The sequence below is a fragment of the Gallinula chloropus genome, assembly GCF_964237585.1.
Source record: "Gallinula chloropus genome assembly, chromosome: 2".
Lineage (NCBI taxonomy): Eukaryota > Metazoa > Chordata > Aves > Gruiformes > Rallidae > Gallinula > Gallinula chloropus.
Window position 1 is genome coordinate 163,564,649 of NC_140086.1, and position 26,525 is coordinate 163,591,173.

The 26,525-nt window shown below is 67.3% G+C and overlaps 2 protein-coding genes across 2 annotated transcripts; one reads left to right on the forward strand and one right to left on the reverse strand.

The window, feature by feature from the left end:
- Positions 1-374: 374 nt before the first annotated feature.
- On the forward strand, positions 375-7,081 carry LOC311189139 (zinc finger protein 212-like; the record flags this gene model as incomplete). The annotated part of the gene is made up of 5 exons (XM_084260719.1): positions 375-398; positions 601-1,014; positions 4,405-4,531; positions 5,358-5,477; positions 6,039-7,081. 5 exons carry the CDS (start codon positions 375-377, stop codon positions 7,079-7,081), a joined length of 1,728 nt encoding a protein of 575 aa, XP_084116845.1.
- A 6,787-nt stretch (positions 7,082-13,868) lies between these two features.
- On the reverse strand, positions 13,869-26,525 carry LOC311189140 (uncharacterized protein; the record flags this gene model as incomplete). Its single annotated transcript, XM_084260720.1, has 7 exons — positions 13,869-13,944; positions 14,364-16,305; positions 20,651-20,878; positions 21,880-22,026; positions 23,939-24,065; positions 25,458-25,724; positions 26,508-26,525. 7 exons carry the CDS (start codon positions 26,523-26,525, stop codon positions 13,869-13,871), a joined length of 2,805 nt encoding a protein of 934 aa, XP_084116846.1.

Here is a 26,525-nt window from a genome sequence, read left to right on the forward strand (position 1 = left end):
TGAGGTCTGGGCTGGGCCAGGGGTCGAGGCCTGGGCCGGGGTCTGAAGCCAGGTCCGGGCTGGGGTCTGAGGCCTGGGCTGGGCCGGGGGTCTGAGGCCCGGGCCGGGGTCTGGGGGTCGAGGCCCGGGCTGGGCCGGGGTCTGAGGCCTGGGCTGGGCTGGGGGCTGAGGCCTGGGCCGGGGTCTGAGGCCTGGGCCGGGCCGGGGGTCGAGGCCTGGGCCGGGGTCTGAAGCCGGGCCCGGGCCGGGGTCCGGGCTCGGGCCGGGCGCCGTCGTTGGCGGGGGGGGGCGTGGCGGGGCGGGCGCGGAGCGGAGCGGCGGCGCGGTGGTGCCGGCAGAGGGCGCGGAGCGGAGCGGCGGCGGCGCGGGCGGCCATGGCCCGCTGGGGCACCGCGCAGGTACCGGGCGGGGAAGGGGCGGCGGGGCGCGGGCGGCGGCTCCCCTCGGCCCCCCGACACCGCCGGGGCCGGGCCCGGGCCTGCGACCGGCCGGGTGCGGCGCCGGCCCGCGGCTGGGGGCCGGTGGGCCCGGGTGGGCCCTGCGAGAGGAGGGAAGGGGAGGGAAGGAGGGGCCGGGCCCGCCGGCCCCGGGCACCCCCAGGGCAGCGCCCCACCGCCCCTCTCCTCCCCGCAGCAGGAGCCCGAGTGGGCGCCCGAGGCCTGGCAGCCGCTCCCGCCGCAGCCCCACGGCCCCGAGGGGGACAAGGCGCCGGCCGTGCCCGAGATCTCGCTCTGGACGGTGGTGGCGGCGGTGCAGGCGGTGGAGAGGAAGGTGGAGTCGCAGGCCCTGAGGCTGCTGAGCCTGGAGGGGCGAGCGGAGACGGCCGAGAAGAAGGTGTCGGGGCTGGAGAAGGCGGTGCTGGACTTCGGCAGCCGCCTGGAGCGCAAGTGGGCCGCCCTGGCCGCCCTGGTGCGGGAGAACACGCGGCGCCTGGAGCACGTCGAGCGGCAGCTCCAGCACCGCAGCTGCTGGGCCCACAGGCCCGGCCCGGGCCCCGGCGGGGACGAGCCCGAGGTAACGGGGACGAGCCCCGGCTGATGGGGATGTGCCCGAGGTGACAGGGACGAGCCCCGGCTGATGGGGATGTGCCCGAGGTGACGGGGGCGAGCCCCGGCTGATGGGGACCTGAGTGAAGTGACAGGGACGAGCCCCAGCTCACTGGGGTGTGCCCAAGGCAACGGGGATGAGCTCAGGGTACTGGGGATGAGCCCCAGCTGATGGGGACGTGCCCGAGGTGATGACCAGGGATGAGCCCCAGCTCACTGGGACATGCCCAAGGTAATGGGGATGAGCCCAAGATAACTGGGACAAGCCCTGGCTAATGGGGATGTGGCTGGGGGGAGAGGGACGAGCCCCCAGCTGATGGGGATGTGGCTGAGGCAATGACCAGGGATGAGCCCTGGCTAATGGGAACATGCCCACGGTAATGGGAATGAGCCCAAGGTACTGGGGATGAGCCCCAGCTGGTGGGGACATGGCCAAGGTGATGAACAGGGATGAGCCCCAGCTCACTGGGATGTGCCCAAGGTAACAGGGATGAGCTCAGGGTACTGGGGACGAGCCCCGGCTGATGGGGACCTGAATGAACTGACAGGGACGAGCCCCAGGTCACTGGGGTGTGCCCAAGGCAACGGGGATGAGCTCAGGGTACTGGGGATGAGCCCCAGCTAATGGGGATGTGGCTGAGGTGATGACCAGGGACGAGCCCCAGCTCACTGGGACATGCCCAAGGTAATGGGGATGAGCCCAAGATAACTGGGACAAGCCCTGGCTAATGGGGATGTGGCTGGGGGGACAGGGACGAGCCCCCAGCTGATGGGGACGTGGCTGAGGTGATGACCAGGGATGAGCCCTGGCTAATGGGAATGAGCCCAAGGTACTGGGGATGAGCCCAAGGTACTGGGGATGAGCCCAAGGTACTGGGGATGGGCCCCAGCTGATGGGGACATGGCTGAGGTGATGAACAGGGATGAGCCCCAGCTAACTGGGATGTGCCCAAGGCAACAGGAATGAGCTCAAGGTACTGGGGATGAGCCCCAGCTGGTGGGGACGTGGCTGAGGTGACAAACAGGGACGTGCCTGAGGTGATGGGAATGAGCCCCAGCTGATGGGGACCTGGCTGAAGTGACAGGGACGAGCCTCAGCTCACTGGGATGTGCCCAAGGTAACAGGGATGAGCTCAGGGTACTGGGGATGAGCCCCAGCTGATGGGGACGTGCCCAAGGTAACGGGGACGAGCCCCAGCTGATGGGGATGTGGCTGAGGTGATGACCAGGGATGAGCCCTGGCTAATGGGAATGAGCCCACGGTACTGGGGATGAGCCCAACGTACTGGGGATGAGCCCCAGCTGATGGGGACGTGGCCGAGGTGACAAACAGGGACGAGCCTGAGGTAACAGGGACATGCCAGAGGTGATGGGAACGAGCCCCAGCTGATGGGGACCTGGCTGAAGTGACAGGGATGAGCCCCAGCTGATGGGGACGTGGCTGAGGTGACAAACAGGGATGAGCCCCCACTAACAGGAACATGCCCAAGGTCATGGGAACGAGCCCCAGCTGATGGGGACCTGGCTGAAGTGACAGGGATGACCCCCAGCTCACTGGGACAAGCCCAAGGTGACTGGGACAAGCCCCAGCTGGTGGGGACAAGCCCCAGGTGACAGGGACAAGCCCCAGCTGATGGGACGAGCCCTGGGCGGTGGAGCTGAGCCCCAGGCAGCGCTGAGGCTGCTCAGCCTCCTTGGCTCTCCCAGGGAGCTGCGTGGGGCAGGGTGGACACAGCCCTGGCACAGCTGGCACACCGAGGCACCACGTCCCTGTCTGCAGTGAGAAGGAGGAGCAGAACCCCCCACACACCCCCACAGCCCCCCACAGCCCCCAGCATTTCCAGCTGAGGCCCCACTGGTCCCCTCCCCACCGGGCTGTGCCCACCCTGGGCCCTGCTGCTCTCTGGGCTGCTTCAGGCTGCTGCCATGGGCCAGGGGAACCGGTGGTGCTCACAAGCCCGGCCTGCTGCTGGGCTGGGGGAGCAGCTGAGCCTCTCTCAGCTGTCCTGAAACTACCCCCTGGGTTCAGGCAGCACATGGGCCCGTGGTCCAGCACCCCTGGGTCCGTTATCCTGGGGGAGCGGTGGGTGCTGGGTGGGGAGGGGAGCCCCAGGGGTGCTGGATGAGGGGGGGAGCCCAGGGGTGCTGGGTGAGGTGGGGAGCCCCAGGGGTGCTGGGTGAGGAGGGGAGCCCAGGGGGTGCTGGGTGAGGAGGGGAGCCCCAGGGATGCTGGGTGGGGAGCCCAGGGGTGCTGGGTGAGGAGGGGAGCCCCAGGGATGCTGGGTGGGGAGCCCCAGGGGTGCTGGATGAGGAGGGGAGCCCAGGGGTGCTGGGTGAGGAGGGGAGCCCCAGGGGTGCTGGGTGGGGTGGGGAGCCCCGGGGGTGCTGGATGAGGGGGGGAGCCCAGGGGTGCTGGGTGAGGTGGGGACCCCCAGGGGTGCTGGGTGAGGTGGGGAGCCCAGGGGTGCTGGATGAGGGGGTGAGCCCCAGGGATGCTGGATGAGGGGGGGAGCCCAGGGGTGCTGGGTGGGGTAGGGAGCCCAGGGGTGCTGGGTGGGGTGGGGAGCCCCAGGGGTGCTGGGTGAGGGGGTGAGCCCAGGGGTGCTGGGTGGGGTGGGGAGCCCAGGGGTGCTGGGTGAGGAGAGGAGCCCAGGGGTGCTGGGTGGGGTGGGGAGCCCAGGGGTGCTGGGTGAGGTGGGGACCCCAGGGGTGCTGGGTGGGGTGGGGAGCCCAGGGGTGCTGGGTGGGGTGGGGAGCCCAGGGGTGCTGGGTGAGGAGGGGAGCCCAGGGGTGCTGGGTGGGGTGGGGAGCCCCAGGGGTGCTGGGTGAGGAGAGGAGCCCAGGGGTGCTGGGTGGGGTGGGGAGCCCAGGGGTGCTGGGTGAGGTGGGGAGCCCATGGGTGCTGGGTGGGGTGGGGAGCCCAGGGGTGCTGGGTGAGGGGGGGAGCCCAGGGGTGCTGGATGAGGGGGGGAGCCCCAGGGGTGCTGGGTGAGGAGAGGAGCCCAGGGGTGCTGGGTGGGGTGGGGAGCCCAGGGGTGCTGGGTGAGGAGAGGAGCCCAGGGGTGCTGGGTGGGGTGGGGAGCCCAGGGGTGCTGGGTGAGGAGGGGAGCCCAGGGGGTGCTGGGTGAGGAGAGGAGCCCAGGGGTGCTGGGTGAGGTGGGGAGCCCCAGGGGTGCTGGGTGAGGTGGGGAGCCCAGGGGTGCTGGGTGAGGAGGGGAGCCCCAGGGGTGCTGGGTGAGGAGGGGAGCCCCAGGGGTGCTGGGTGAGGAGGGGAGCCCAGGGGTGCTGGATGAGGGGGGGAGCCCAGGGGTGCTGGGTGAGGTGGGCACCCCCAGGGCAGTGTCTGCTGTGGTTCCAGGTGCCAGCGCTGTGCCAGGAGGATGCAGCCAGTTTGCCAGAGCAGGAGTGGGGCAGCTCGGCCGGGCGGCAGCAGGAGCTCTGCAGGGTCACTGTGAAGGGCACCTACGAGGCTGGGGTCTCTCTTGGTGAGGATCAGTCTCTCTGCACCTTATCACACCCCCACCCCAGGCTGAATCTGGTTTAGGGGGGCTGGTAGGCTGCTGTGTTGTCTGGGCTTTTGGGTGGGGAGAGCAGGGAGGGAGAGGTGAGACCCTGGGACTCAGAGTGTGGGATGGGGAGAGCTCTGCCATGGTGGGGATTTCTGGTGCTGCTGGTTCCTGCAGCCTGTGTCCCTGTGCCTGGTTTCCCAGGACATGAAGCACCATGTAGGGGTTGCTGCAGACAGGTTTCCAGTCCCAGGATCCCAGAGTCCCCAGGCTGGAAAAGCCCTTTGAGCCCAGTGAGTCCAACCGTCCCCGTGCTGTGCTGACCCAGCTCCCTGAGCACCTCATCTCCCCTCTGTTAAACACCCCCAGGGCTGGGGACTCAGCCCCTCCCTGGGCAGCCTGTGCCACAGCCCCACAACTCTGCCAGGGAAGAACTTTGCCCTCCCAGCTGAGCTGACCCTGCCCTGGGGCAGCTTGAGCCCATTGCCCCTCCTCCCAGCTCCTGGCCCCTGGCTGCAGAGACCATCGCCCACCTCTCTGCACCCTCCTGCCAGGGCAGGGCAGGGCAGGGCAGGGCAGGGGGGAGAAGGGCTCCCCTCAGCCTCCTCTGCTCCAGATTACAATGTTAGCACTAATTAGGGCTGGAACTGTAATGGCCACGTGCCTGAGCTGCTGCTTTGGGGAGCCCAGGACCCCCCTGGGTACCCCACAGCTGGTGCTGTGTGAGAGCAGCCCCTTCCCTGCGTGGAGCTGGTGGTGATGCTCAGCACCAGCAGTGTGTGTGCTGCTGCTTCCTCCTTCCCAGGGCCTGGGGACAGCAGCTCTAAGGCTGTCCTGCTGCCGCTGGCCGAGCCTGGGGAGGATGGAGCCACGCGGAGCCTGGGGCTGCCGGAGCAGGGAGCGATGTTGGGGCACCTGGATGCTGGTGAGTCACCGAGGGGCTCGTGGCCAGGGCTGGGCAGGGCTCCTGCCAGCCCCATCCCTGCAGGGAGCGGTCCCAGGCCTGCTTAGGGTCAGAACCTGTTGGGAATTCAAGCGATTGGGGCTCCCTCAAAGGTTTTAAGGCCAAACCTTTAAGCCCAGAAAAGCCCCCTTGCCAAAAAGAGCAGGAAAGAGGGGAAGCTGGGGTGAGGCCGAGCAGGGGGGCAGCTCCCCAGTGCCCCTGGATGGTTTCCTTTCATCCTCCTCCCTGGATCCACCTCCCCAAACTCCACCATTCCTGGCAGGGTTCCTCCCAGGACAGAACTCCACGTGCCCCCTGTGCCAGTCTCTTCATGGGTATGGCACAGCCAGTCTTTCAGCTGTCCCTGAGGTCCAACAGGACACCCCAAGAGGTGTCAACACCCCGTGTTTGCCCCTGTTGGAGCCTCCCTTCCCCTGGTTGACCTCACCCCGTGCTGCAGGGGAAGCCTGGCTCCTCCTCCAGCACTGCAGCCCCGGGAGAGGTTTCCTTGCTGGGCACCCACACCCCGCTGTGTCCCGGCAGGGGAGAACATCGTGATCAAGATGGAAGAGCAGCAGCCCCAGGAAGAAGGTTCTGGAATCCTGGCTCTGCCACAGGCAGCCGCAGAGAGACTGGAAGAGGAGATTCCCCCAGGCCAGGAGCAGCCAGTGCCCTGGGAGAGCCGCGTGGGGCTGGACGAGCCCAAGGTGGCCGGCGAGGACGCGGGGGAGCTGAGCGAGCAGGGGGCTGCCCAGCCTGACTTCAAGCCGGTGGTGGTGCCGCTGGCAGCTCACCCGGTCCCGGGTTTGCCCTTCCCAGCAGACCAGGTGCTGGGCGCGGGGGCTGCCCAGCCGGCCGTGGCGGCGGGCGAGGAGAGCGCGGCGGAGGCGGCGCCGTCGCAGCCGCCGGGCTGGGAGCAGCAGCGTCCCTGCGCCGCGGCCAAGGAGGAGCCGCGGCTGCTGCCGCTGGGCTGGAAGAGCGCCCGGCTGAAGCGCAACCTCCTGGCCTGTCAGCCGGGCCAGGTGAGGAAGAGGAACGGCTCCTTCATCTGCGCGGCCTGCGGCAAGAGCCTGGCCCACCACGCCGCGCTGCTGCGGCACCAGCGCCTGCACACGGGCGAGCGGCCCTTCCAGTGCCCGGCCTGCGGCAAGAGCTTCAACGAGAAGTCCAACCTCAACAAGCACTACCGCATCCACACCGGCGAGCGGCCCTACCGCTGCCCGGCCTGCGGCAAGGGCTTCATCCAGAAGCACCACCTCCAGAAGCACCAGCGCATCCACGGGGCGCAGCTGAGAGCCGGGGCCGGCTGGGCGGCGGGGCGGCCGGCGCGGGGCGGCGAGCGGCTCTACCGCTGCATCGAGTGCGCCGAGAGCTTCCCGCAGAAGGCCTGGCTGGAGGAGCACCAGCGCCGCCACACCCAGCAGAGACCCTTCCAGTGCAGCGGCTGCAGCAAGAGCTTCCGGCACCGCCAGTCGCTCAACCACCACCAGAAGGTCCACGCCGCCGCCGCCCGGGCCGCCGCCGCCCCCTCGTCCCCGCGGGAGCCGGAGCCGGGACGGGCGCTGCGCCAGGACGACCACCCGTAGCTCGGGGGCTGCAGGATTTGGGGGTGGGGAGGGGGGAAACGGGGGGCGCGGCGGCTCTCCGGCTGCTCCGCGGAGCTGCGGCGGCTGCTGAGGATGGGACGCACCAGGCGGCTGGTGGGGCATGGCCACGGGGCTTGGCGCAGCACCAGGGGGCTCTGTGTGATGTCACGAGGCTCTCTGTGATGTCACGAGGCTCTCTATGATGTCACAAGGCTCTCTCGGGTACCCTAGGGCTCTGTGTGATGTAACAAGGCTCTGTGTGATGTCACGAGGCTCTGTGTGATGTCACAAGGCTCTCTGTGATGTCATAAGGCTCTCTCGGGTACCCTAAGGCTCTGTGTGATGTCACAAGGCTCTCTGCAAGGTCATGAGGCTCTCTGTGATGTCACAAAGCTCTCTCGGGTACCCTAGGGCTCTGTATGATGTCATAAGGCTCTCTGTGATGTCACAAGGCTCTGTGTGATGTCACAAGGCTCTCTGCAATGTCAGGAGGCTCTCTTGGGTGCCCTAGGGCTCTGTGTGATGTCACAAGGCTCTGTGTGATGTCACAAGGCTCTCTCGGGTGCCCTAGGGCTCTGTATGATCTCATAAGGCTCTGTGATGTCACAATAAGGCTCTCTGCGATGCCCTGGGGCTCTGTATGACGTCACGGGGCTCCGTACAACATCATGAGTCTCTCCATGATGCTGTGGGGCTCTGCATGATGTCATGAGGCTCTCTGCAGTGTCACAAAGCTCTCTGTGATGTCACAAAGCTCTCTGTGGTGTCATGAGGCTCCCTGCAATATCACAAGGCTCTCCACAATGCCCTGGGGCTCTGTATGATGTCATCAGGCTCTCCATGATCCTGAGGGCTCTCTGTGATGTCACAAGGCTCTCTGTGATGTCACGAGGCTCTCCAGGATGCCCTGGGGCTCTCTGTGATGTCACGAGGCTCTCTGTGATGTCACAAGGCTCTCCAGGGTGCCCTGGGGCTCTCTGTGATGTCAGGAGGCTCTCCATGATGCTGAGGGCTCTCTGTGATGTCACAAGGCTCTCTGTGATGTCACGAGGCTCTCTGTGATGTCACAAGGCTCTCCAGGGTGCCCTGGGGCTCTCTGTGATGTCATGAGGCTCTCTGTGATGTCACGAGGCTCTCCAGGGTGCCCTGGGGCTCTGCACCCCCGTGGGGCTGGAGGATGATGAGGGTGGGGGCTGAGCCAGGTGGTGCCGCAGCCCTGGGGCTGGGGGTTCGGCTGAGGAGCAGCTGGGGGGGTCCAGCAGAGGGGGGAGCAATAGGGGGGGCTGCTGGGGGCAATAGGTGGCCGGGGGGGGAGGGGGGCTGCTGTGGCTGGTGGGCAGCACTGGGGTCACTGGGAAGAGACTGGGCTGCCCTGGTCGTCTGTCGTGCCCCGGGGTGTGGGGTGGGTACGTGGCCCCCCCCGAGCTGTCACCTTGGCCTGTCCCATGGGGGCAGAGAGGGGGCAGAGAGGGGGCAGCTCCTCAGCCCCCCCAGGCAGCCCCCCCAAGCCCCCTACTGCTTCTGTCCCCGGGGGGGGGGAGGGGGAGGGCAGAGCCCAGCCCACCCTGACCCAGTGACACCGTCACCCAGGGGATGAGCCCCCTCAGGAGCCTGGGGCTGAGGAGGAGGAGGATGGTACCCCCAGGCTGGGGTACCCCCAGGGCTCAGCCCCCCGTGCCCGTGCCCATCCAGGGGTGGGGGTGCCCAGCATGGGCCTCGGTGGAACCACCCCGGTGCCGGGACCCTGGGGCAGCGCTGCACCCTGGGGTGCAGGCAGCACTCCTGTCCCCCCCTTTGGTGTGGGGACCCTGGTCAGGGGTGACAGGACAGCCCTGGGGGGGGGGGATTACAGTCCAGGGGGACCCCCCAGGGTGATGGTGCCATCCTGAGTGGCACGCTGGGGACAGGGGGGGGTGACAGGGCCCCAGGGACAGCCCTGTGGACACCGGTGTGGGCTGAGCTCGTGGCAGCACCAAGGGGACCCCCGAGGGACCCTCTTTGGTGGCCTTGGGGGTGGTGGGTGGGGGGTCCTGGGCTGCCCCAGCAGAGCACCGCAGCGGCCAGGGGCAGGACCCCGGGGCACCCCCCAGGCTGGTGGGCCCAGTGCGAGGGACTGGGAAGTGCTGGGGGTGTCTGGTGAGGCCTGGGGTGGTGGCAGAGGGACGGGGGGACCCTCTGTGTGACCCCAGGGGTGACCCAGGGGCTTTGGGTGATGGGTCTGAGCACGGAGGGTGGGCCCAGGCGCCTGGGGGGGGTCTCCCAGCCCGGCTGCCCCGCATGCAGCCCCCTCCCAACCCCCCCCCTTCCCTCACCCCCTCTGCCCGTGTCACAGGTGGGTGACAGTCCCTGTTTGGGGGGTGTGGGAGCTGCTGGCAGAGCCCCAGTGCCCCCCCCCCCCTCCCCCCCCGTGGGCGCAGCCCCCCAACCACCACAGAGATACAGACAAAGACTTTATTCAGAGGGGCCCGGCCTGGTGCCCCTCGGGGGTGGGGGGGTGGGGGAGGGGGGGGGTGTTACTTTCACCAGGAGCCAGGAGGTGAAGGTGAAACACCAGGATGGGACCAGGAACAGCCCAAAGGGGTGTCCCAGCCCCCGTGGCATCGTGCTGGGTGCTGGGTGCACACATACCCCCCCACGTGTTCTTCTGCAGCGCTGGTCTCTCTCCCAGTGTGATCCCAGTAAACTCCTTATCCCAACCCACCAGTTTGACCTGTTTCTTCCAGTTCTCCCCCTCCCAGCAGAGCTGAGGGGCCACACGGTGCTCAGACTCCAGTGGTGCTCAGACACCAGCTCCAACCCACCCACAACAGCCCTTCTGGGGGCCCAGAAGGGTTCAGGGACCAGCAACATCCCTCAGGAATCCCTCAGGGTCACTCCAGCCTCTGGGGAGGACAGTGGGGGGGTCACTCCCACCCCCCATCTTTCACCTCCCCTTTTCCCTTCCAGCTGGGCACAGCAGCTCTGGAGAATTCCCATGGGATGCTGAGGCCATCGTGCTCCCCATGACCCCTGAGGGGGTTCCAAGCCCTGCTGAGGGTGACAGTGTTTTAGGAACCCCAGAGCCCTGTCCTGCGGCTCCGGGGTGAGAACAGCCCCAGGACCCCGAGGAAGGGGCAGAGCACATGCTGTGGGGGCTCCAGAGAGGCCCAGCTCCCCATGGCCTGGCCAGTATCCAGCAGGAGAGGATGAGAAGAGGCAGATCCAGAGGGATCCACCTGAGCCCTGATCCTGGGCGAGCAGCAGGAGAGGTGGGAAGAGAGATACAGGCTGGGAGAGGAGCCCCTGGAGAGCTGAGAAGGACCTGGGTGTCCTGGGGGATGAGACACTTCCCATGAGGCAGCAGAGGCTCCTGCAGCTGGGAAGGGCGATGGGATCCTGGGCTCCATCAGCAGAGGGGGGGCAGCAGGGACAGGGAGGGGATTGTCCCTCTCTGCTCTGCCCTCCCCAGCTGGAGTCCTGTGGCCAGAGCTGGGGCCCAACACAAGGAAGATGTGGGGCTGTTGGAGAGGGGTCAGAGGAGCCCCGGGGATGCTCAGAGGGCTGGAGCAGCTCCCCTAGGGAGAGAGGCTGAGGGAGCTGGGCTGGGTCAGCCTGGAGAAGAGAAGGCTGTGGGGGGACCTCAGTGCAGCCTCCCCGTCCCTGAAGGGACCCCAGGACCAGGAGGGGAATCAGCTCTTGGGAAGGGCAGAGACTGGCAGGACAAGGGGGCTGGAGTGAAGCTGGAGGAGGGAAGGGGGAGAGCTGTCTGCCTGGAGCCCACCACGGGCACACACCAGCTCACTGGGCTGGGGGAAGGGGCTGGATGACTCAGGCAAGGAGAAGGAAAGTCTCCCCTCCCTGGAGAAACTCTGCTGGGAGGTCCAGCAGCTCCAAGAGAAGCTGTCCCTGCACCACAGGATCCCAGCGCTCGGGTGTGAGGGTTCCTCTGCCCCAGGGAGAGGTGGTCGAGGCTGCTCCCCACCCAGCACCCCGTGGTTTAACCTCTCTGACCACAGAGGACGTGAGGAGGGGGGGATGGAAAACCCACCTCGAGCCCAGGGGCAGGAGGACCTGAGCTGCGAGGAAGAACCACCCCAAACTGGGGATCCTGCCAGGAAAAACGCTGCTCCAGACCCAGGCAGAGCAGAAGAGCTGATGGGAGCCCAGGTGTTCCTGAGAGGGCTCCTGAGGAAGATGCCCAAGGAGAGGGAAGCAAACAGGGCTGGGGAGGGGGCTGCCTCCAGCCAGGGGGAGCTGGGGACGTGCTGAAGAAGCCCCACACCCTGCCCCAGGCTGGGAGGCAGTGACGGGCCCTGGGATGGCATCAGGCTGGGCTGTGGGGCCCTACAAGGAGCCACAGGAGCAGGGGAAGGAGAGGGTGAAGCAAGACAAGGCTGGGAAGGGAAGATCACCCAGCTGCCCTCAGGCAGCGCTGGGGGAGGAAGGGGGAGGGGGCTGCAGCTCCCTGCTGGGTGCTGGGTGCAGCCCCGAGCCAAAGCTGCACCCTGCTGCCCTGGGCAGGGGCGCTGGGCACGTCCTGGAGGTGCCCAGGGACCCTGTTGTGCCCCTGGGGAACAGCCAAGGCCCCAGCAGCGGGTCAGGCTGAGAGCAGAGTGGCTGAGGGAGATCTGGCACCCCCAGGGAGAGTTTCTCCCAGCCAGGACACCCCAGGTCATCAAGAGGCTCAGCACAGAGATGGGCTGGTGCTGGAGGGCTGGACGTGGCCAGAGCTGCTGCCACCAAGCAGGAAAGGGGTCAGAGCCTCAGGGGAACGGAGCAGGATGGCCCAAAGGAAACGTGGGGAGCCCTGGGCTCCATCCTCCCTGGAAGCTGGGAGGGGGCACAGCCAGGACAGGCCCCCCAGACTGGCCAAAGGGACACCCCACCCCCAGGACACCTTGCTCAGGGCACGAGGAGCGCTGCCTGGGCGCAGGGGCAGCTCCCTGGGGTGGTGCTGAGCAGCAGGGTGGGGGAGCAGCCAGCAAAGAGCCCTGTGTGTCACCCCCTCTGCCTGTTCTCTGCCAAATCCTGTTCCTGCTCTTTGCTTCTCCCAGGAAACCATCCTCATCCCCCAGGAAAAGGTCCTCATCTCCCAGGAAACCATCCTCATCCCCCAGGAAAAGGTCCTCATCCCCCAGAAAACCATCCTCATCCCCCTGGAAAAGGTCCTCATCCCCCAGGAAACCATCCTCATCCCCCAGGAAAAAGTCCTCATCCCCCAGGAAACTGTCCTTATCCCCCAGAAAACCATCCTCATCCCCCTGGAAAAGGTCCTCATCCCCCAGGAAACTGTCCTCATCCCCCAGGAAATGTCCTTATCCCAACCAACCGGTTCCATCTTCACCCTCTGCTTCCTCTCCCCATCCCCCCAGGGCAGCAGGGAGCAGCCACGTGGTGCTGAGCTGCTGGTTGGGGCTGAACCACCCCAGTTCCCCAGGGAAAAGGACCTGGGATTCCACAGGAAGAGCTTGTCCCAGCCACAACTGCAGAAGAAGCGCTCCAGCTGGGGCACCCTACAGAGCCTGGCAGTGCCCTGGGCCCTTGGGTGCCACCAGCACCCCCAGGCAGAGTCCTGGGTGACGGGAACCACAGGAGAAACCAGCCCAGAGCAGCAGTGGGATGTCAGCCTGGTCCCCAAGGAGTGGCCCTGAGGCTGCCCTCCCTCCCCTGACACCACTGAGGGTCCCACCAGGAGCTGGCAGGGGCATTTCCTTGGTCCCCAAAGCCCCCCCAACCAGCCCCCCTGGGCCTCAGGAGCGTGGCCAGGAATGAGGGGTGTGCTGAGCCCCACAGCTGCTGCCCAGGGAGGGGCAGGGCCCCAGTGACACCCCACAGTGACATCAGACCCCCAAACCCACCCAGAAAACCCAACCCCAGAGCCCTGACAGCTGCTCTGGGCTGCAGGGATGCCACAGGCAGCGGGTTCCTCACTCTGGACACAAGTCCTGCTTCCCAAGCTCTGGCTGTGGCCACACGTGGTTCCAGTGGCTCCTGGGGGCACCACAGCCACACCTGGACCAGTTTCCCTTGCTTACTGGGCTCCAGTTGCCCATCTGCCCCTGGGCAAGTCTCACTGCACAAGACATTTGAGGTAGGTAGCAGAACTGGCCTGCCCATGACCAAAGGAGACCAGCTGTGGTTGGGAGAGTTGGGGGAGGATGGGGGGGGGGGTTCCTTCCAAAATGGGGCTGAGCAGGGGGGCTGCTCCTGTGGCAAAGCCTGAGGAGGGGTCCCTGGGAGGGCACAGGGATCATCTTACCCGTGGAGGGTTCCTACAGGGACTCTGGTCCTGAGAGGGGATGAGCTCTGGTGGGAGGTTCTGGCTGGTCTCGGAGAAGGAAGGAGCCTGGTTGGGGTCTGGGGGTCACCCCTGGGGGGGGATCTGCTCTTCTCATCTTCCAGTGCAACACTCGGGGGGTCCCCAAACCTCTGGAGGGGTCAGCAGGTCTCCTCACTGGGGTGTGGGGTGGGTCAGGATGCCACGGGGGTCTCAGAGATGCTGGGCTCTCTTCATCCAGCGTCCTGGTCCAGAACCTTCCTCGGGGAGGGGAAGAGCTCCCTGGGAGTCCCACCTGGCTCCTCTCAGCCCCACGGCCACCCTTGTGTCCTCAGCACCGGGGCTGCGGCTCCAGTGAGGGGGTCACAGCTCCAGCACGAAGTTTGGGGAGACCTCAGGGTGCAGGAGACACCCCCACCCACCTCTGGTTGGGTTTCCAGTGAGGGGTCACAGCTCCAGCACGAAGTTTGGGGTGGGCTCAGGGTGCAGGAGACACCCCCACCCACCTCTGGTTGGGTTTCCAGTGAGGGGTCACAGCTCCAGCACGAAGTTTGGGGTGGGCTCAGGGTGCAGGAGACACCCCCACCCACCTCCCAGGAAGCTCAGCCTGGAAAAACCAGGAGCCCCAAGAGTCGTCTGAGGAATGGGGAAGGTTCTGGAGCACCAGAGGCTGCTCCAGTTGGCTTCTCTACGGTGGGAGTCCGGCTTTGGGTTCCTTCTACCTCAGGCAAAGCCCCTGCAGTCCCTCAGGAGGTGGTTTCACCCCCCCAGCACCCACCATGTGCAACATCGACTCCCACACGGCGTCTCTGCAGGGACAGCAGCACCTTGGGTCCCTCCTGCTGTCACTTCTGCACCGTGGCTGAGGCCAGGGCCCTGCCCCCCAGCCTGACCGCGGGCCTGGAGCTCGCCCTGCCCCCCAGCCCAGCGAGGGGGCAGCTCTGCTCTGCCGGGGGGAGCTGGGTGGGGACAGCGCCGGGGGGACCCGTTCTGGTGGTGGGCACGGGGCTGGGATGCCCCACGTGCCTCCTGGCTGGTGCTGAGCGAGGGGTGTTGGCGCCGGGGGGTGCCTCAGGGGGGGCTCCCCGGGCGGTGGGAGCCGTGGTGGCCAAGGTTGGAGCTGTGGTGGTCATGGTGGGAGCCATGCTGGCCACGGTGGGAGCCGTGGTGGCCACGGTGGGAGCTGTGGGAGCCATGCTGGCCATGGTGGGAGCCATGGTGACCATGGTGGGAGCCATGGTGACCACGGTGGGAGCTGTGGGAGCCATGCTGGCCATAGTGGGAGCCATGGTGACCATGGTGGGAGCCATGATGACCATGGTGGGAGCTGTGGGAGCCATGCTGGCCATGGTGGGAGCCATGATGACCATGGTGGGAGCTGTGGGAGCCATGCTGGCCATGGTGGGAGCCATGGTGACCATGGTTGGAGCCATGGTGGCCACGGTGGGAGCCAGGGTGGCCATGGTGCGAGCTGTGGTGGTCATGGTGAAGGCTGTGGGAGCTGTGATGGTCACGGTGGGGGCCATGCTGGCCATGGTGGGGGCTGTGGGAGCCATGGTGGCCATGGTGGGAGCTGTGGTGGTCATGGTGGGAGCCATGGTGGTCACGGTGGGAGCCATGGTGGCCATGGTGCGAGCTGTGGTGGTCACGGTGGGAGCCATGGTGGTCACGGTGGGAGCCATGGTGGCCACGGTGGGAGCCATGGTGGTCATGGTGGGAGCCATGGTGGCCATGGTGGGAGCCATGCTGGCCATGGTGCGAGTTGTGGTGGTCATGGTGGGAGCTGTGGGAGCCATGCTGGCCATGGTGGGAGCCATGATGACCATGGTGGGAGCTGTGGGAGCCATGCTGGCCATGGTGGGAGCCATGGTGGCCATGGTTGGAGCCGTGGTGGTCACGGTGGGAGCCATGGTGGCCATGGTTGGAGCCATGGTGGTCACGGTGGGAGCCATGCTGGCCATGGTGCGAGCTGTGGTGGTCACGGTGGTAGCCTTGGTGGCCATGGTGGGAGCCATGCTGGCCATGGTGGGAGCCATGCTGGCCATGGTTGGAGCCGTGGTGGTCACGGTGGGAGCCATGCTGGCCACGGTGCGAGCTGTGGTGGTCACGGTGGGGGCTGTGGGAGCTGTGCTGGTCACGGGGGCTGCTGTGCTGGTCACGGTGGGGGCGGTGCTGGGCTGCTGCAGGGCAGCCAGGGCTCTCTGTCGGTCGTGGATCTTCTCGTGGCGGGCCAGGTGGGTTCTCCTGGTGAAGCTCTTCTTGCAGGCGGGGCAGCAGTAGGGCCGCTCCTGCAGGTGTGTCTGGAGGTGCCTCTGGAGGGAGGTGGGGCAGGACAGGCTCTTCTTGCAGAAGCTGCACTTCAGCTCCGGCTTCCGCCGGGCCCTGGCGGGCGGGCGCGAGGCGCCGGCCGGGCCCCCTCGGTCCTGCTCCTCCTTGGGCAGCCCCAGCCGGGCGCAGCAGCCGCTGCCCACGCCGTGCGTCACCCCGCAGAGGGGCCCGCAGAGCCGCCTCCGCGGCCGCACCCGCAGCTCGGGGTGGACGCTGCCCCAGACCTTGGCGCCCAGGGCCCGGTCCTGCACGTGGATGCCGCGGTGCAGGTCCAGGCGGGGCCGGTCGGCGAAGCTGAGCTCGCAGAGGGGGCACTCGTAGGGCCCCTCCTTCTGGTGGCTGCGCTGGTGGATGATGAGGTTGATCTTGAGGCGGAAGCGCTTCCCGCACTCGGTGCAGGGGTGGCACCACTCCCGCGCGTAGCCGCGCCGGCCGCTGCCCAGCAGCAGGTTGCTGCTCTCGCCCCGGCTGGGCTTCTTCTTGCTCTTGGTCTTGGGGGATTTCTGGGGCTCGGGGTGGGGAGAGGGGGTAGGGAGGTCCTGCTGGGCTTTGGGGTTCTCCTCCTTCCCCGCGGTGCCTTCGGGAGGAGGCTCTTCAGCCGGCGCAGCAGCCGCCACCGCGCAGACCCCCTCAGCCTCTCCTGCAGGGGAACAGCACAGCCCGGTGGGGACTCGCCCGCAGAGGGGACGGGTCCTGCTCAGGGTCACGTCCCAGAGCACTGAGAAGGGTTTCAGGAGCAAAGGAGCCCCCAGCAAGCCTGGCAGTGTGGGCTGGGAAGCTGCAGGTGCCACCGCAGCGTCCTGCCCACACCCCCCAGGTCCTGCTGGGACTCAGGGGCCCACAACTGGACCCAGCACTCCAGCTGCAGCCTCCCCAGTGCCCAGCCCAGGGGCACAAGCCCTGCCCTGGCCCTGTGGCCACGCTGGCTCTGACACAAGCCACGATGCCCTTGGCCTTCCTGGCCCCCCGGGCACACTGCTGGCTCCTGGGCAGTCCCAGGCCCCCAACACCCCCAGCTCCTTCTCCCCAGCAGCTCTCCAGCCCCCTGCCCCAGCCTGTAGCGCTGCTCGGGGTCGGGGTGTCCCATGGGCAGGACTCTGCCCTTGGCCTGCTTCAACCTCATCCCCTTGGGCTCAGCCCATGGATCCAGCCTGGTCAGGTCCCTCTGAGGAGCCTCCCCACCCTCAGGCAGATCCACACGTCCTCCCAGCTCAGAGTCAGCCCCAGACTGGCTGAGGGAACATCCCATCCCTTCACCCAGGTCACTGATAAAGATGCTGAACAGAGCTGGACCCAGCACTGAGCCCTGGGGGTGCCACTCCTGACTGGCCTCCAGACAGGTCTCCCTGCTCCCCCAGCAGTTCCCTCCCTCAGGAAAAGCCCCTGAGCACCAGGACCTGCTCCCCAGGCAATGGAAGAAAGGTCTGAAACCTTCTTCTCCCTCCCAGTTTGAAGCTGGGAGCTGCTCTGTTCCTGCAGGACCCCGTGTCTGCCCTGCTCAGGGTCACTCACTGGTGCTGGGCTCAGCTGGATCCTCTTCCATCTCTGTCTCAGGCTCATCTCCTGTGTGTGGCTCCTCTTTCTGCCCACTCAGGGACATGACATTCATCACCAGGATGGGGAGTTCTGTGTGCAGAGAAGAGCAACTGTAAAGAGCTGCAGAGATCTCCCATCTCCCTGCCCTGGTGTGAGCCCAGACTCAGCAGGGTGGAAGAGAGCCCAGTGAGTCCAACCGTCCCTGTGCTGTGCTGACCCAGCTCCCTGAGCACCTCATCTCCCCTCTGTTCAACACCCCCAGGGCTGGGGACTCAGCCCCTCCCTGGGCAGCCTGTGCCACAGCCCCACAGCTCTGCCAGGGAAGAACTTTGCCCTCCCAGCTGAGCTGACCCTGCCCTGGGGCAGCTGGAGCCCATTGCCATGGTCCTCTGGGCAGCCCCTTCCAGCCCCTCCCCACTCTCTCTGCACAGAACTTCCCCCCAGTCTCTCCTCTCCCCCTTCCCTCCTCCAGCTTCACTCCAGCCCCTTGTCCTGCCAGTCTCTGCCCTTCCCAAGAGCTGATTCCCCTCCTGTTCCTGGGGTCCCTTCAGGGACGGGGAGGCTGCACTGAGGTCCCCCCACAGCCTTCTCTTCTCCAGGCTGACCCAGCCCAGCTCCCTCAGCCTCTCTCCCTAGGGGAGCTGCTCCAGCCCTCTGAGCATCCCCGGGGCTCCTCTGACCCCTCTCCAACAGCCCCACATCTTCCTTGTGTTGGGCCCCAGCTCTGGACACAGGACTCCAGCTGGGGAGGGCAGAGCAGAGAGGGACAATCCCCTCCCTGTCCCTGCTGCCCCCCCTCTGCTGATGGAGCCCAGGATCCCATCGCCCTTCCCAGCTGCAGGAGCCTCTGCTGCTCAGGGGGAGTTTCTCATCCCCAGGATTCTTGTCCCTGTCCCCTTGTCTGTGGGGCCCTCACGGCTCTGGGAAGGGGTTGGTTGCCCTTCAGAGGGGTGCTTTTCCTCTGCACAGGGCTGGGTGGGTGTCTGTGCCCCTCAGCAGACCCCTGCCCAGCAGCACACCCTGCTGCCCACTCTGCTGGCGTGTTCCCAGCTCTTCAAGGACGAGCTGGAGTTGCTGATCCCAGTTCCCATTTCCAGCTGCCCCATGGGCTGCTTTAGGCTCAGTCAGTCAGCAGGGAGCAGATACCAAAGTCTGGAGGTTTGTTTCCACATTTGTTCCTTCCACAGGTACAACAGTGGGGGGGTGGGGGGCACAGGCTGTGGGGGCAGACTGATGCACAGTGCTCCCTCCCCTTCCAGACAGACTTGCCACTCTGCTCTGATCACAGTGTTACTCCTTGGCACAGTGACTGGGCTGGGTGAAAGGGACCCAGAAACACCAGCACATCCTCTGCAGGAGGTTTTATCCCTTTCTGAATCAGTTCTGTGGAACTGGAGTTAAAGCTGCAGAGGCTGGAGGGGCAGCAACACGTTCTGCCTCCTCTCCAGTTAAAGTCCTTTTAATTAATTCCCAGAGTCATTAATGACTGAGCTTCTTCCCCAGCTGAGGGTTCCTCAAGGATTTGAGCTCCCACAGCTTCCCAAGCAGGTAAAGCAAATGCTGTGTTCACACTTGTGATCAGTTCTCTCTCTTTGCTCCACAAGAGCAGCTGTTTTAGGGACTTTGCATCAGTTTTTATCACTCTGTTAGAGAGCAGACTGGGGGGGAGTCTCACTACCAACTCGTCACCTTTACTGAGCAGGTTCCCCACCCCCCCTGACCAACCCAAGGAAGATGTGGGGCTGTTGGAGAGGGGTCAGAGGAGCCCCAGAGATGCTCAGAGGGCTGGAGCAGCTCCCCTAGGGAGAGAGGCTGAGGAGCTGGGCTGGGTCAGCCTGGAGAAGAGAAGGCTGTGGGGGGACCTCAGTGCAGCCTCCCCGTCCCTGAAGGGACCCCAGGAACAGGAGGGGAATCAGCTCTTGGGAAGGGCAGAGACTGGCAGGACAAGGGGCTGGAGTGAAGCTGGAGGAGGGAAGGGGGAGAGGAGAGACTGGGGGGAAGTTCTGTGCAGAGAGAGTGGTGAGGGGCTGGAAGGGGCTGCCCAGAGAGGGGGTGGGTGCCCCGTCCCTGGGGGTGTTCCAGGCCAGGTTGGCTGGGGCCCTGGGCACCCTTGTGTAGCTCCAGGCCTGGAGGTTGGTGGCCCTGCCTGTGGCAGGGGGTTGGAGCTCTGGGACCCTTGGGGTCCCTCCCAGCCCAGCCCAGGCTGGGATTCTCTGATCTATCAGCAGATTAAAGGAGCTTGCTGCAGGAGGTGACACTAAGATGACACTGAGCTGGGAGGACGCGTGGATCTGCCTGAGGGTGGGGAGGCTCCTCAGAGGGACCTGAGCAGGCTGGATCCATGGGCTGAGCCCAAGGGGATGAGGTTGAACCAGGCCAAGGGCAGAGTCCTGCCCATGGGACACCCCGACCCCGAGCAGAGCTACAGGCTGGGGCAGAGTTGTGGGGCTGTGGCACAGGCTGCCCAGGGAGGGGCTGAGTCCCCAGCCCTGGGGGTGTTGAACAGAGGGGAGATGAGGTGCTCAGGGAGCTGGGGCAGCTCAGGATGGGGATGGTTGGACTCCAGGGGCTCAAAGGGCTTTTCCAGCTTTGTAGAAATAAAACCCAAAGTAAGATCAACCACTCCTCCCTGGCCTGGGGCTGCCTGTGCCTCTGTCTTCAAGGCCGCTGCGTTTTGGAGATGTGATTTCCAAATACCTCTCAGCATAAGTAATTTTCCTGTTGTTTTGGGGAATTCAAGGGGACTGTCAGGGCCTGTGTGTCGTGTGAGGAGAGCCAGGTGCCCCCCAGGCCTGCTGCCCTCCTTGACAGCTTTCCCCTTCTCATACCCGTGTCACAAAAGCTGCTGGTTGAGGTCTCTGCAGGGGCCCTTTGCAGGAACCTCCATGAATGTGGCAGGAAATGTGAGACAAGTACTGTAATTACCACATCCAAACACCCAGCTCTGACCCGGCCAGTACCCACCCTGAAACCTCCCACTCCTCACAGAGTCACAGCCTGGAAAAGCCCTTTGAGTCCACCCAGTCCAACCATCCCTGTCCTGTGCTGACCCAGCTCCCTGAGCACCTCATCTCCCCTCTGTTCAACACCCCCAGGGCTGGGGACTCAGCCCCTCCCTGGGCAGCCTGTGCCACAGCCCCACAACTCTGCCAGGGAAGAACTTTGCCCTCCCAGCTGAGCTGACCCTGCCCTGGGGCAGCTTGAGCCCATTGCCCCTCCAGGAAGCTGGGGTGAGGCCAGAGGCAAAGACAAGGAGCAGGGGGAGGGCTGGGAGAAGATCCACCAAGGTGCTGGACACTGTCACCCCCACAGAGCAGCCCCTCCCCTCCTAACCCCTCCCCACCCATCCTACAGGTAGACTCACCTGGTGTTCAGCCCCTCCAACACCTTTTCCTTGGGACAGGAAGGGCCTGGAGAGGAAAAGTCCCCCTGGCAGCCACACAACTTACCTGGAGCAGCTTCCCCAGGGACTTTATCTTCTCCCAGAGGCTTTTCCTTCTGCTCTGTCTCCTTTGGCGGCTGCAGGGACTCCTGACCAGCTTCCCTCTGTGCCAGTGGGGCCTCCAGGCCTTCTCTGACACCCATCTGCAGGGGTTCCTGGCTGGTTTTGACACAGAGCTCCTTATCTTCATCCCTCTGGAGCTGGGACTGGGTCTCAGGCTTGGGCACGGCGCAGCCTGCTCAGGGGGCAGAGGACAGGGGGGTTGTTAGGACCTGGCTGCACCCTGAACTCTCAGAGCTGCCCTTCTCTCCCAAAAAGGGGCTCCAACATCACCTGGAGCAGCTGGGCTGGCTCTGCCTGGAGCAGAGGAGGCTGGGGGGGCCCTCAGAGCCCCTTCCAGCCCCTGAGAGGTGCCTGTAGGGAAGCTGGGAAGAACTGTTCCCCAGGGCACGGAGCGCCAGGACGAGGGGCCATGGGTTCAACTCCAGCAGGGCAGGGCCAGAGGAGACCTGAGGGAGAAGCTCTTCCCTCTGAGGGAGGGTGGGTGGTGGGGAGAGCCTGGCCCAGGGTGCCCAGAGAGGTGGGGGAGGCCCCATCCCTGGAGACATCCAGGGTCAGGGTGGATGGGGCTCTGAGTGACCTGCTCTAGTGAAGATGTCCCTGTCACTGCAGGGGGGGTGAGGTGGCCTCAGAAGGTCCCTGTCCTCCTAAAGCATTCCCAGGATTCCATCCCCAGACCTGGCATTAACCCTGCTCAGCCCAGGAGGGTGGTTCTGCTCTCCTGGCTCCAGCAGGACCCACCCAGCAGCAAAGCCAAGGGACAGAGCAGGAGCTGGGATCTCAGGGCAGAGGAACAGCCTCTGCCCCTGGGACTCTCTCCCCTCTCACCCCAGCAGCACCCAGCACCCAGCTTCACCCCAGCCCCTTGTCCTGCCAGTCTCTGCCCTTCCCAAGAGCTGATTCCCCTCCTGTTCCTGGGGTCCCTTCAGGGACGGGGAGGCTGCACTGAGGTCCCCCCACAGCCTTCTCTTCTCCAGGCTGACCCAGCCTGACAGGCTCTGGTTTCCCCATGGATTTCACCTGCCTGAGCATCCCTGTTCCCTTTGGAAGGGCTCAGGATACCCCCAGGGAGTCCAGAGACCCTCAGAGCAGCTCCCTCTACCACAGACACCGCTGGGAGACCTGACCCAGCTGGGAGAGGAACCACCAGCTCCCCCTGGCACCCACCTAACCCACCTGTGTCGGCTTCCATGGGGACTCCTCCTCCTCCCAAACTCTCCTCCTCCTCTCCCCACGGCGCTGGGGGCTCCTGGCTGCCCGTGACACTCAGCTCTTCATCCCTCTCGAGCCGGGAGAGGATGTCAGGCTTGGACATGGCATAGTCTGCTCAGGGGGCAGAGGACAGCGGGTTTCATTACACCTCCAGTGGGGAGGAGGGGCTCTCAGATGCTTCCAAGAGGCCCTTGTCCCCCCTCAACCCCAGTCCCAGCAGGGAACAGAGCCAGCCAGACGTGCTCTCCCTGCTCTGGGGCGCTGCTCTCCCCTCCCTGCAGCAGGAGGGCAGCTGGGACCCAGGGAGAAGCCACAGAGCAGAGCCTGAGCTGGAAGGGTGGGCAGAGGGAAGGCTTCAAGCTTCCCCCCATCCCAGCTTCAGCAGTGGCCTGAGCAGCAGCTCCCCTGAGCTCTCAAGGAGGAGGGACAGAGGAGCAGCTCCCCTGAGCTCTCAGGGAGGAGGGACAGAGGAGCAGTTCCCCTGAGCTCTCAGGGAGGAGGGACAGAGGAGCAGCTCCCCTGAGCTCTCAGGGAGGAGGGACAGAGGAGCAGCTCCCCTGAGCTCTCAGGGAGGAGGGACAGAGCAGCAGCTCCCCTGAGCTCTCAGGGAGGAGGGACAGAGGACCTCCTGCTGCACAGGCCCCCGACAGAGCAGCAGAGGAACAAAATCCTCCTGCTGCTTCCACAAACCCTTCCCCACAAACACTGAAGTCTCAGCCCAGCAGCTGTTCCTCCTCATCCCCGAGAGCCGGGGCCATTCCCAAGGTGGGGAATGTCTTCCAGCCCAAACCACCCCCCAGAGTGTCGGGGGCCCCCAGGCTGAGCTCCACCAGCCCAGTTCCTCAGCCAGGGACCGTCCCTGTCACTGCACAGAGGGGCTGGGCAGGCAGAGGTCAGGGACGGGCTCAGGAGGCACTCGGACCTCAGGCAGACAAATCCTGAGCCGTGCGGGGAGATGCTGAGGGGCAGGACCCTCAGGAAGCAGGGGGCAGCCCCAGGACCCCCGGGGGGGGCAACCCCAGGACCCCCAGGGGGGGCAACCCCAGGGCTCCCAGGGGGGCAACCCCAGGACCCCTAGGGTGGGGCAACCCCAGGACTCCCAGAGGAGCAACCCCAGGACCCCCAGGGGGGCAACCCCAGGACTCCCGGGGGGGGAAACCTCAGGACCCCTGGGGGGGGAAACCTCAGGGCTCCCAGGGGGGGGCAAGCCCAGGACCCCCGGGGGGGAAACCCCAGGACTCCCGGGGGGGGGAAACCCCAGGACCCCCAGGGAACAACCCCAAGACCCTCAGGGGGGCAACCCCAGGACTCCCAGGGGGGCAAGCCCAGGCCAGGGAAAGCCCCGTGGGGCTGCGTGTCCAGGTCCCGCTGCAGGCGCCCAGCCCCCCCGCAGCAGCCCGGGCCCCCAGCCTGGCCCAGCAGCACCAGGCCAGCGCGGGGCTGGGTGGGCAGGGGCCCAGCCAGCCCCCCAGCAGCAGGCCGGGGGGCAGGGGCCCAGCCAGCCCCCCAGCAGCAGGCCGGGGGGCAGGGGCCCAGCAGCAGGCCGGGGGACAGGGGCCCAGCCAGCCCCCCAGCAGCAGGCCGGGGGGCAGGGGCCCAGCCAGGCCCCCAGCAGCAGGCCGGGGGGCAGGGGCCCAGCCAGGCCCCCAGCAGCAGGCCGGGGGGCAGGGGCCCAGCCAGCCCCCCAGCAGCAGGCCGGGGAGCAGGGGCCCAGCAGCAGGCCGGGGGGCAGGGGCCCAGCCAGCCCCCCAGCAGCAGGCCGGGGGGCAGGGGCCCAGCAGCAGGCCGGGGGGCAGGGGCCCAGCCAGCCCCCCAGCAGCAGCAGGCCGGGGGGCAGGGGCCCAGCCAGCCCCCCAGCAGCAGCAGGCCGGGGGGCAGGGGCCCAGCCAGGCCCCCAGCAGGTCGGGGGGCAGGGGCCCAGCCAGCCCCCCAGCAGCAGGCCGGGGGGCAGGGGCCCAGCAGCAGGCCGGGGGGCAGGGGCCCAGCCAGCCCCCCAGCAGCAGGCCGGGGCAGCGCCGCTCACCCAGGGAGACGAGCAGCTCGTAGTTGCCCCTCATGACGGCCCGGTACAGGTCCTTCTGCCAGCGCTCCAGCCGCGCCCACTCCTGCTCGTTGAAGTGCACCGAGACGTCGTCGAAGGTGATGGGCACCTGCAGGGACAGGGGGGACAGGGGGGCACTGAGCCGGGCTTGGGGCTGCAGCTGGGGCAGGCAGGGAGCAAAGAGCTCCTGCACACACTGGGGCTCCGGGGGCAAACACGGGACCCCCGGGGGGCAAGCCCAGGACACCCGGGGGGGGCAACCCCAGGACTCCTGGGGGACAACCCCAGGACCCCCATGGAACAACCCAGGACCCCCATAGAACAAGCCCGGGGCTCCCAGGGAACAAGCCCAGGATTCCCAGGGAACAAGCCCAGGATTCCCAGGGGGAACAACCCCAGGACCCCCAGGGAACAAGCCCAGGACCCCCAGGGGGAACGACCCCTGAACTCCCAAGGGGGGGCAACCCCAGGACCCCCCTGGAACAAGCCCTGGGCTCCCAGGCACTCAGCCCCCCTTGCCCACTCCCAAGCTCTCTCTGGCCTTGCCCACCTCCCTGCACACCCCGTCCTGGGGCTGGGGTACCCCCAGGGTCCTGCCCAACACCCCTCCACACCCCCTCCCGGGGCTGGGGTGCCCCCCGGGTCCCTCCCACCTCCCCTCCAGGGGCTGGGGTACCCCCAGGGTCTCTCCCACCCCCTCCACACCCCGTCCCGGGGCTGGGTGCCCCCAAGGTCCCTCCCACCTCCTCCACACCGTCCCAGGGCTGGGGTATCCCCAGGGTCCCTCCCACCTCCTCTAGATCCCATCCCGGGGCTGGGGTGCCCCCAGGGCCCCTCCCACCCCATCCCGGGGCTGGGTGCCCCCCGGGCCCCTCCCAACACCCCTCCAGATCCCCTCCCAGGGCTGGGTGCCCCCCGGGCCCCTCCACACCCCGTCCCGGGGCTGGGTACCCCCAGGGTCCCTCCCACCTCCCCTCCCGGGGCTGGGTGCCCCCAGGGTCCCTCCACACCCCGTCCCGGGGCTGGGTGCCCCCAGGGTCCCTCCCACCCCCTCCACACCCCGTCCCGGGGCTGGGTGCCCCCCCGGCCCCTCCACACCCCATCCCGGGGCTGGGGTGCCCCCAGGGTCCCTCCACACCCCCTCCCGGGGCTGGGTGCCCCCCCCGGCCCCTCCACACCCCGTCCCGGGGCTGGGGTGCCCCCAGGGCCCCTCCCACCCCCTCCACACCCCATCCCGGGGCTGGGTGCCCCCCGGGTCCCTCCACACCCCATCCCGGGGCTGGGTACCCCCAGGGTCCCTCCCACCTCCCCTCCCGGGGCTGGGTGCCCCCAGGGTCCCTCCCACCCCATCCCGGGGCTGGGTGCCCCCAGGGCCCCTCCACACCCCATCCCGGGGCTGGGTGCCCCCAGGGTCCCTCCCACCCCATCCCGGGGCTGGGTGCCCCCAGGGCCCCTCCACACCCCATCCCGGGGCTGGGTGCCCCCGGCCCCTCCCCGGCACCTTGGGCACCACTCCGCGGGTGCCGGGGGGCAGGCGCAGGATCCAGAAGTTCCTGTTGCGCAGCAGGTTCTCCAGCCCGTCCAGGCGCTGGCGCAGCTGCCCCTGGGCGCGCAGGAGGCCGCCCAGCTCGGCCAGCAGGTCCTCGCAGACCCGCAGCCGCCGCTCCGCCCGCTCCGTGCGGCCCCGCAGCTCCCGCAGCTCCCGCAGCTCCCGCGGCTCCCGCCGCCCGCACGCCGGGGCCGCCCTGCGCCGGGGGGGGACGGAGCCCTGCGGGGGGAGAGGGGGGGACAGGGCGGGTCGGGAACCACTCGGACACCCCCACGGACACCCCACAGAGAGCCCCAGGCCCCCAGCCCCCCAGGCAGCCACCAAGGGACCCCACAGACACCCCCAGAGCGCCCCAGAACCCCCAACCCACAGCAGCTCCGAGGGACCCCACAGACACCCCAAGAGTGTCCCAGGCCCCCAGCAGCCCCGAGGGACCCCATGCACCCCCCCAGAGCGCCCCAGCCCCCCGGGCAGCCGTTGAGGGACCCCACACCGCCCCAGGCCCTCAGCCCCCAGCAGCCCCAAGAGACCCCACAGTCACCCCGCACTGTGCCCCAGACCCACAGCAGCCCCCGAGGGACCCCACGGACACCCCCAGAGCACCCCTGGCCCACAGCCCCCCCGGGCAGCCCCTGAGGGACCCCACGGACACCCCCCAGAGCACCCCAGGCCCCCAGCCCCCCGGGCAGCCCCCGAGGGACCCCACACCCCCCTCACTGCGCCCCAGGCCCCCGGCCCCCAGCAGCCCCCGAGGGACCCCACGGACACCCCCAAAGCACCCCAGGCCCCCAGCCCCCCAGGCAGCCCCTGAGGGACCTCAGCCCCCCCCCCAGAGCACCCCAGGCCCACAGCAGCCCCAAGGGGGCCCACAGACATCCTCAGAGCACCCCAGGCCCACAGCCCCCTGGGCATCCCCGAGGGACCCCACAGACACCCCCAGAGCACCCCAGGCCCCCAGCAGCCCCTGAGGGACCCCATGGACACCCCCAGAGCACCCCAGACCCCCAGCCCCCCGGGCAT